The sequence below is a fragment of the Peromyscus maniculatus genome, chromosome 17, assembly GCF_049852395.1.
Source record: "Peromyscus maniculatus bairdii isolate BWxNUB_F1_BW_parent chromosome 17, HU_Pman_BW_mat_3.1, whole genome shotgun sequence".
NCBI classification, from domain to species: domain Eukaryota; kingdom Metazoa; phylum Chordata; class Mammalia; order Rodentia; family Cricetidae; genus Peromyscus; species Peromyscus maniculatus.
This window is the reverse complement of record NC_134868.1, coordinates 46,770,912-46,781,356: the sequence shown is the minus strand read 5'-3', so window position 1 is coordinate 46,781,356 and position 10,445 is coordinate 46,770,912. Positions and strand designations below refer to the sequence as shown.

Genomic DNA, 10,445 nt, shown 5'->3' with positions numbered 1-10,445 from the left:
TGATCTAACATGTGTGATGATGTCTGATGTTCTTGCACTCTGAAATATCACAGTAAAACATTAGTTAGAAATACGTGGGCGGGAGGGTTAGCTCAGTGTAGCACACTTCCCCAGCACATGTGAGGCCCTGGGTTTAATCCCTAGTACTACATCAAGAAAAAAAAAAAAAAGAGAGAGAGAGGGCATGGTGTTGGTGGTGCACTCCTTTGATCCCAGCACTCAGGAGGCAGAGGCAGGAGGATCTCTGTGAGTTCGAAGCCCAGCTTGGTCTACAGAGTGAGATCCTGTCTCACTGCCGCAAAAACCAACCAAACAAAAGGAAACAATTAATGGAAACAGAAAAAGTACTTTCTTAGCAGAAGTTCAGTGGTACACTATGTACTATAAAAATTCAGAAAACTAAATGAGTCGGATTGGGTTGCATGGTGTATAATTCCAAAAAGAATCAATTAAAAAAAAAAAAGATAAAAGAAAATTCAGGAAACCATACCATGAATTTCCCCCTCATGTAAAGAATAGGATTTCTGGAGATAAGAAGGCAGGTGGGTCAGTAGGGGACCGTGGTTCCATCCCAGGAACCCATGTAAAGGAGGATCCCTAGGGTTCACTGGCCAAGCAGCCAAGCCTACCCAAGGAGTTCCAGGCCAGTGAGAGACCTGACTCAGAAAGAAGGTGAACAGTACCTGGAAAATGGCCCGCAAGGCTCCCCGCCTCCACCCCGCACACAGGTAAGATTCTCACCAAGGTACAAGTGTCAGGGACAGGCTTTGAGAAGGTGAGCTCCAGCACAGCAACCACAAAGTATGTCACTCCCAAGCGCTGCAGGACACCGGGGATCCGCACCTTATCCCAAGACACTGCCAAAGACACAAGCCACCCAAGGCTAAGCCAGCACGGGGCATCTTACCCCGAGACAGTACTGTCTCCAGCAGGGGAGCCATACCTATGTCATCTGTAAGTGAATTATCATAGCTGGTGAATACATGTGCGCTGAGGACATGGCGCCCTCTGTAAACAAGCCGCCAGCCAACCTCACTCAGTGGGGGGATAAAGCAGGGCCGCCCTGGGGCACTGAATCCAGCTCCTAGCCCTTTCCCATTAGGAATATGGATAAACCCCCCCATGTCACCAGAAACATGCAGGCCAAACCCAAGCCAGGGCTCACCCTGTACAACAGGTTACAGGCTGGGTCCGGGGAGAGAGCCTACAGCAAACCCTATAATGGTTCCCCTGAGGTTGGGAAGAACACCACTTCATGTGGAATACAGCAAAATGAGCTCTCTCTAAGCCAGAGGTTCTCAACCTGGGGGTCGATCAACCCTTTCATAGGGGTCGCCTAAGACCATCGGAAAACACAGATATTTACATTATGATCATAACAGTAGCAAAATGACAGTTATGAAGTAGCAAAGAAAATAATCTTATGGTTGGGGGGTTACCACCATATGAGGAACTGTATTAAAGGGTCCGCAGCAAGAGGAAGGTGGAGAACCACTTAGGTTTCTAGGCACTTCCTGCCCGAGGGCTAGACTTGGTGCAAGTATCTGCTCTCCTTTGCCAGAGACGAGGCAAGCCCCCAGGACAGTAACTGCTGCTTTCCCTGTGTATCTGGTACAGAGCAAGGAGCTCAGATCCTCTGTCACTGCCTGGTGTCTCTGAAGAGCACAGAAGCAAGGAGAAGAGTCCCCTTCCCAGCAGCACAGCTGGCACACAGACAAGGACAGAGTCTTTTTCCTTTTGTTTTTGTGTGTTTTGAGACAGGTTTTCTCTATGCAGCCTTGGCTGTCCTGGAACTCACTCTGTAGCCCAGGCTGGCCTCAAACTCACAGAGATCCGCTGCTTCTGTCTCCCAAGTGCTGGGATTAAAGGCGTGCGCCATCACACCCAGCAAGGACAGATTCTTAAACTAAGAGTCCATGGGTCCAAAAGGGCCAGGAGACAGAGTCGGAGAGCAAAGTGACCTGGTCATTTCCTCCTCTGTCCCTTCATACATGGACATGACCCAGAAACAAGACTTCGACCTCACTCAGCCTGACTTTCCTTTCGCACCACAGGAATTGGAGTAGTCTCAGAGGTGCCTCCCATTACTAAATTTCCAAGATAAGTGTAAAAATGCCCAACGATATACACGCAGTACACATACTCTCTAATAATTAGTCCTTTGGGAGGGATCCGGGATGGAAGAATTACATTAGATTATGACACGTGGGGCTCAGTGGCCAAAAGCTTGCCTAGCATGTACAAGGGCCTGGGTTTGATCCCAAACACTGAAAGTGTGTGTGTACGTACACACACACACACACACACACACACACACACACACACACACACACGTATATAATATGCATGGACATATGTAAAACAAGTCTTTCCCATAGTCCAGCCTGACTATATATAAACAAAGGGGCAGAGATACTCACATGGACCAAGGCAATAATTGGGGTTGACAACGATAATTCCTATACAGATCAGCAGGAAACTTCTCCAGGCAATTTTCCCCAGCAGTCTGACTTTTGAAGATCCTCGTTGTAGGACAGAGGTCATTGACAAGAAAGTTGAAGTTCCCATAATAAATACAAACCTAAAAAGAAAGGCTATTGGTAGGTAGCCATTTCCAATTTTTATACATGTATCTGTAATATCTTATAGGAGAGAGGTGACATGCTATCCATCCACAGCAGCCAATCACAGAAACAGTGTCATAATATGGGGGGCAGGGGGGAACCAGCTGGGAATTTTGACAGAACATCTTCAAGTCCTGCTGTAGGAGGGAAACTGACTAATAGTAAGTGAGGTTTCCATGGACAACCCTGCAAGCTTTATAAGAGAAGAAAGCTATGGACACTGGGATCCAAGGGGCTTGCGTTAACACGCCACCCAAGTCCTTCAGAAACAGAACATCCGAATCTTTCCTTCTCTTCAAAAAAAAAAGTTTGTTTCTCTCTCTGTCTCTGTCTCTCGCCATTTGGTAGGAAGGAGTCACGTGTTCAGTCGGTCCCCATTTGGTGGGGTTTTAGGAGATCACGGGACCTTCTGGACACCAGGCCTACGGGGCCGGCACAGGGCTGCAGCGTGGGGCTAGAGGACGGGAGCGGCCCTCTTCCTGCCACTAGACCCGGCTTCCTGCTTGGTTCTCAAGTGTGAGAAAGCTGCCTCCTCCCATTTCCACGGCTACACAACCCTGAGCTAAAGGAACTTCTTCCTCTAAGTTGCTTTTGTGAGGTATTTCATCCCACTGAGGAGAAAAGTAACCAATATAAAACCACAGTATATTCTTCTAGTTCTTGGCTCAGAGCTAGGGAAACGCAGCTTGCCCTGGCTGCCTCCCAGGGTCCCCTGGCTTCCCTTCCAGGGCTTAGCTGTCTCATGGAGCAGCATGCTGAAGTCATTACCAGATCTCAGGCAAACAATACTCCCTATCCAAATCCTCTAGAAAAACAACCCAAATATGTCTCCCCAAACCTGGAGTGTATGGTAGTCACAAAACATGGGAGTGCCCACATCTGAGACATTGTCCCGGAACCGTCCCCGATGACGAGGCACCAGAGATGCCCAAAGCCTTGGGGTCAACACAAGTGCGGCACCATACAGGAAATACGCCTTGACAAGACCGGGAGTCCACTAGGGAGAGTGTTTTTCCTCTACTCCTGCACCGGTTGATAAATAATGACGCTTTTTGTCTGTGTCAGGCGGGATCAGCTGACGCCAGCGACTCAATCCCTTGTAGAACTCTACTAAAGATTTCTGTAAAGCATCCCATCCCTTCCGCATTGGTGCTGTTCAAGAAACGCGGAGTGAAGTCCCATGTTAGGGAGACACACAGCACCCACAGACAGAAATGGACAGTCACACGACAGGCAGACAGAGGGACAGACACAGCCTTCCAGCAGGCACAGGTTCAGACTCCAGCAACAGACACAGGAGATGGCAGCCAACGAGGAGGAGATTTCAAGTCTGGGCTCGCCTGTGGTTAAATGACTCCAGGGGAAGGGGAAGTGCTGTTGTCTCTGTCTGTTATTATCAGTGTCAGCGCCTGGAGTCCATCACTAACATGTCTAACCCTCACAGTATAATGTCAGCTCACCATGGGAAGACGAGGTCGGCCACAGTCAGTCCTGTGAAATGACGCGAGAACAAGCAGTGAGAAAGAGATAAATACTTCCCAATTCCAGAACGGGTACGTTTCCCCCGCGTATTTCCACAGAAAGTACAACCCACGGACAGGAGCCACATACAGTCCCTGGGCCTGGGGCCGGGGAGGGCTCCCTGATCATAAACCATTCAACTAGATGTCTGTGGACGGGTTTGTGACCCCCCAGAAGTACTCGTCAAAACCTATTCCCTCCTTCCACCAGACACCCATGTCTTCCGGCAGAAAGTCCAGCAAGGATCGTAACGGAAACCACTGAGTCACACAAGAGAGAAGCCGGTGTTTAGGGATGGGTGGGAGACAGGACTCTTGTTTTAAATGCTTCTGTTAACCTTATGTATTTATTTATGGATGGGGAAGCATGTGCAGAGAGAAGTCAGAGGACAACTTATAGGAATGTGGGTCCTGGGGACTGAACTCAAGTTGACAGCCAGCACCAGAGTCTTGTTTTACACCTGACCTCAGCCAAAAGGCCACGTAATAACTCTTGTTTTCAGTAGATAACTTAAGCACAATCCAGGTTCTACAAGCATCTGGACTCTAGGTCTGAGTACTGATCTGCATCAGCTGCACACTCCATCATCCATGCATGGAACCTGGGTACCAGTGGTCAATCATAATGAATATCTTTTAGAGGCTTCTCGGACTTTTACAGGACAAAAATATTCTGTAATTATATTGTAGAATTATACTGTAAAAAACATTTATTTTTACAAAAGAAAATATTCTGTCTGGTCAGAATAAAGACAACTAAAAGTTCTCAAAAGTCTGTGTCTCTAATGATCAGGAATTCCATGCCATTTTCCTGGTTCTAAAATACCCATTGTCCAGCAACTACCCACCCAGATTTATAGCTATTATCAAGTGCCACTCAGACTCAGTGGCACCCCAAGAAGGACTCTAAGTCTTAGAAGAGGCAGACACCCCAAGAATACGGTAGCTCTGCTATCTACACTGCAACAATGATGATGCAAAACCAAGTCTTATATTTCCCACAGAGACCCGAAGTCTCACAGCAGAAAAATCCAGTCTTTGTGTGATTATAGAGAATCACTCTAGATCCATGGGAGAACAAAACCAAAGGGCTCTGAGTAAGCCCAGGGTGGTTCTACGTGGGCTGGGAGGGCCCTGGTAGGGCGCCCACAGGAATGCTGAGCTATCCTCTGGTCCAGTTCTGGGGGTGGCGGGTGTGTGTGTGTGTGTGTGTGTGTGTGAGGCTGGGGGACTGGTAGCTTACCATTCCAACTTGAATGTTTGAAGTACCAATATTTTCCTCCTCCATAATTCACGAAGACCATGACGATGAGCGCTATCCTGTAAGGCAAACAAAGGAAGGGCCGTGTGACCACAACAAATCTGTAAGCGCAGACAGACACTTTCAGACAAGGGGCGTCACATAACAGTGCGACTCTGCAGAGCAATCTGTGACACAAGCAGAGGATGTAAGATGATTATCTGGTGCTCACTATGAGGGACCACGTGATGACATTCTGTCACCAACATTTCTAACAATATCTCATGAAAAATGTACACTTGGGCTGGAAATATGGCGCAGCCAGTGAAGACCCTCATTACATGCCTAAAGACCACAGCCCCACATAGCAGAAGGGGAGAATTCAGTCCGGTAAGCTGTCTCTCACCTCCACAGATGCGCCATGACCAGGAATCCCCAACTAACACACACACACACACACACACACACACACACACACACACACACACACACTCTTAAAAAAAAACTTCACTGGGTGATGGTGGCACAGGCCTTTAATCCCAGCACTCCGGAGGCAGAGCCAGGCAGATCTCTGTGAGTTCGAGGCCAGCCTGTTCTACAAAGTGAGTCCCAGGAAAGGCGGAAGCTACACAGAGAAACCCTGTCTCAAAAAAAAAAACAAACCAATTTTTTTTAAAAGATAGAGTTTCTCTGTATAACTGTCCTGCTTATCCTGGAACTCACTTTGTAGATCAGCTGGCCTCAAACTCACAGAGATCCACCTGCCTCTGCCTCCTGGGTGCTGGGATCAAAGGTGTACGCCACGACACCCTACCTATGCTACTGAATTTTATGATCTGAAAACAAAGGGATATGTTTCCAGTAATGCGACTTTTAAAATTATTTCGGTATCTCAGGCTGACTGTCACAGAAGGCAGAGAAGCCTGGGACTCAGAAAACGGAAGGTCCAAAGCTCGAGTCTTGCTTTCTTGTTAGGCACATCCTAGGCACTTAATGCTGGTTTCTGTCCTACTATGAACCTCTTATCTCCAAGTATCAATGAAGACAGACGGAAAAAGAATACACTCAAATGGACTCTGAACAGGCTATCCTTTGTAGCTCTCCTGAGAAGGAACACACAGACATGCTGAGACATCTACCTGCCTGTGTGTGCCTTGTGACAGAAGCCTAACTCTCCCACTTAGCGGCTCAGTGAATGAGAAAGTTATTTAACTCAGTGGTTCTATTTCTCCAGCTGTGAAACACACCTATGTGTGGAGGCCCACAAAGGTTTCCTAGTGAGATCGGAGCTTGCTTTACCCAGCAGGGCTGCATTAGAGGATTGCTTGACCACATGTGTGGTCACCAGGTTGGGTAGGGTCTGCACTTGGCTGTGCTAGGGGAGGTCTTTTGCTCCACCCCTTGGTGTTTCTATAAAAGGCCCTTTAGAAGATACAGAAGGGGCCGGTGGATATTGGTCCAGGCCCTCCCAAGGCTATCCTGTGTTTCTGTTCCTCTCCCCTCTATATTTCTACCTAATATCTCTTATCCCTCTCTCCTCAAGAGTACCCTGGGGAAAGAGTGGGGGTGGGTCCCCCCACACCTATGAAAAGCACACGCGTCCGTGATGCCATGGGTGGGATGCACCACTCTGTTGTCGCGACAGCTCGGTAAAAATGCAGGTGCTGCCGGTAGTGATGCAGTCTTTGCTGTCCTTGAGTAGAGCCTGCTATGAATTCCAGCATGCCTCACTCTGCCCCAAAAGACACAAACAAACAAACAACCCACAGGCACAGTAAAAATCCTGTTTAAGGTCGCTTTCAGGCCATGCATGTGGGATACAGGAGAGAAAAGTAACTTTGTGCTTAGACCTGGGTCCCAGTCACAAGATTTCTCAGTGGTAACATTCAAACACTCAGAACTCTGAAACACTTCCGGCTCTAAGGATTCTGGATAGGGGCAGCTTATCCCAACACAGGACCCGGCACCCGTTTATCTAAGGGGGTCCTCGGGACTCGAGTCTGGGAAGGAAATGTGGGGCTACTGGCAGAAGCCAGTCCTTCTCAGATGGAAGAAATTGAACAGTTGACACTGTGTATCTGGTTTTGGGCTGCACAGTTATCTGCTTTGTCAGAGTTTGGCCTCTGCCCTTCTACCAGAAGCACAGTGTGACAAGTTACGACATGACTGTGGATCTACCATCAGAGGGCTTGCTATTCAAGGCGCTCTAGTATTCAAGGGCGGGAGGCAGCTGTGGGCTGGCACACCTTCCAGCTGCTTCTTCCTAGACACAGTGAGACAGGGTGGCCCGAACACAGCCACTTGCCCAGGCTACTAACCACACTAGGGGAAACTGTTCTGATATGTTCCTCCATTCTTCTCTCTTAACCTCCGGAGGACCTCATCTTTTGTTTCACTTTTTCTGTTTGCTTTCTGTGGTGCTGGGGAATGACTTCCGAAGGACTAAGTAAGTGGTTTGCCTATGCTCCGGCCCCTTATCACGACAAGTCCAAGGAAAGAGGCTGCAGACACGACTTTTCCTTTTTGGTTTTTGATAAAGGGTCTTGTTAGGTGTCCCAGGCTGGCTCTGGATTCTCAGCAATCCTTTTGCCTCAGCCCGAGTGCTGAGTGCAACACTCCGCCAGCGTAGAAAATTAAAAAATATGCCAAATACCTTCAGCTAAAAAACGGGCTTGTGTGGGACTACAAAATCTGACATGGACCCGTCCCCACCAGGTTGGGAGGCCCACTTACCCCCTAAATGTGTCCACACTTCGGAGACGGTGTGGCAAGCCAGATGTGCGGCGCGTCTCTGGTTGGCAGTCCCCACTGAGGGGGTCTGCTCTGCTGGGGGATCCTAGCTCCTTCCAAACAAAGAGATGGTACTTAATGAGGCTAAGGAACAGATTTCATTATTTGACATTTCAGCAAAGAAACTAGAGCAGAAAAGCAAGGGGAACTTTGGGACAACAACTTGGTTTTGTAAGGACCCCATTCAGAGGTTTGATTCTCCGCTTTATTCGCATTTTTATGCCCTTTGCTGAGTTTGCTGGGAGTCACATTGACAGTGACGCAAAGAAATGGCTCTGGGGCCGAGGGTGGAACTCAGCGGCACAGTGCTGGCCTACCACGCGAGAGATCGCGTGTTCAGCCCCCTGCACCAAAAAAATAAGGTGCGAGCTGGTTTTTCAGTTGTCCAGAACCGACATGGACACAAGCGTCACAGTATATCTAGTCATGGCAATGGCCCTTGGCATCTACACATTTAATACTGGTGTTTCAGCTCATTTCCCAACAGGGCTGGCTGCTTAGTGAAAAGTGTACATCTTAAGGCAGCCCAGGCTTCCACCCTCACTGAGAAAGAGACGGGTACAGGACCTCCACAGAAGCTGAGGGCAGGGCTACTCTTTATCAAGGACACCTGTCGGGGGCTAGCAAGATGGCCAAGTGGCTGCTGTGCAGACCTCACAACCGAGCCCACCGTGGAAGGGGGAGGAGATCTACTTCCAAAGGTTGTCTTCGGAGCGCTACATGCAGGCACACACTCACACCCATGGGTCTCTCTCATACACATGCATTAATAAATAAGTAATAAAATAGAGAATAGACGTGAGGGAGCTGGGACGCCTGGAAAAGTGCTTGCCTAGCACGTTTGAGGCCTTGGGTTTGATTCCCCGTACCACATAATCAAACAAGATGACATATGCCTGTAACCTCATCCCTCAGGAGGTGGACAGAAGGAGGATCAGGAGTTCAAGGCTATCCTCAGTTATATACTACATAGAACGTTAGAGGTCAGCCTAAGCTATGGGACCCTGTCTCCTCAGGAGAGAGAATGAAAAAGAAAAATGAAACAGGTAAACAAGTAAGCAGGCAGCAATTCTGGCTTACTCTGACAATCCCACACGCGGGGACTGTCAGACAGGAAGAGGAAACTAGGTCCCCATGAGGAATGGTGCTCCATGTGGAGTCTGGGCAGCATGCACAGGCCCGGGGTTAGGAACTCAGCACAGGGAAAACATTCAGTCTGGCTTTCCACGATATAATTAAAGTGTATTCAGCTGGGCGATGATGCTCACTAAAAGGGAAATTATCAATTCAAATCCAGAAAAACCTCCCAGACAACACATGTAAACTCGAATAACTCACAGAATTGATGAGGCGGTCAGTTTCTCGAGAAGTTATTGCCTTAGAAATCCAATTACTGAAGTCATCCAAACTGTATTAAAAAAAAAAAAAGGCCTCCATTAGTTTTCTTTCTTGAATGGTAACATCTTCAAAGTGACTAGATATTAAAATAAAATTTAAGTTCCATAAACTTTATGAAAGTTTTTTAGATGGCAGAATAAAGATCAAAGTTTGCAGGAGCCTCATGAGTTAATGAGAATAATGGTGGAGACTCAAAGAGCTGTGAAAATCTCACCAGACAGTGCTCTCTGCCACCAGGCTTCTGACTGCTATTAAAATCAGAGGTGAAGCACACGGCAACAATTATGACCACGCAACCCAGGAATGACTCCACAGAACACACAAGAGATGGGCGATTACATACAAAAGCAAAAAGCACCGTCTATGTGACTGCAACTACATACAAATGCACACGTGCACACTGCAACTACATACAAATGCGCATGTGCACACTGCAACTACATACAAATGCACACTGCAACTACATACAAATACACATGTGCACACTGCAACTACATACAAATGCACACATGCACACTGCAACTACATACAAATGCACACGTGCACACTGCGACTACATACAAATGCACATGTGCACACTGCAACTACATACAAATGCACCCATGCACACTGAGCAAGCTAGAGCGAGCATTCGCTGGCAATGATCCAATTCTTCTCTTTGCATGGTCAACCTAATTTAAAAATTAAATTAATTTGCATGGTTGGCAAAAGGGTAAATCCACTCATTGATTTTCTTTAAGGTGAGATTTCTACCTGGGCATACATCTTTCTAAAGATCTCCAGCCCACAAGACAGCTCACCAAGTAGAGAAGTTTGCCACCTAATCTGACAACCGAGTTTGATCTCAGGAACCCATATGGTAGGAGAGAATTG

General features: G+C 47.7%; 1 protein-coding gene across 1 annotated transcript in view; it reads right to left on the bottom strand.

Moving 5' to 3' along the window:
- The window catches only part of Hgsnat (heparan-alpha-glucosaminide N-acetyltransferase), a 30,489-nt gene that overhangs the window by 9,067 nt on the left and 10,977 nt on the right, over window positions 1–10,445 (bottom strand). Inside the window, exons 6-11 of the mRNA XM_076553590.1 lie at window positions 9,513–9,582; window positions 8,118–8,227; window positions 5,388–5,464; window positions 4,085–4,115; window positions 2,421–2,581; window positions 742–857 (exon numbers count right to left, since the gene is read on the bottom strand). Of these exons, the coding sequence (XP_076409705.1) occupies window positions 742–857; window positions 2,421–2,581; window positions 4,085–4,115; window positions 5,388–5,464; window positions 8,118–8,227; window positions 9,513–9,582 (565 nt within the window). The remainder of the gene's footprint in view (window positions 1–741; window positions 858–2,420; window positions 2,582–4,084; window positions 4,116–5,387; window positions 5,465–8,117; window positions 8,228–9,512; window positions 9,583–10,445) is intronic.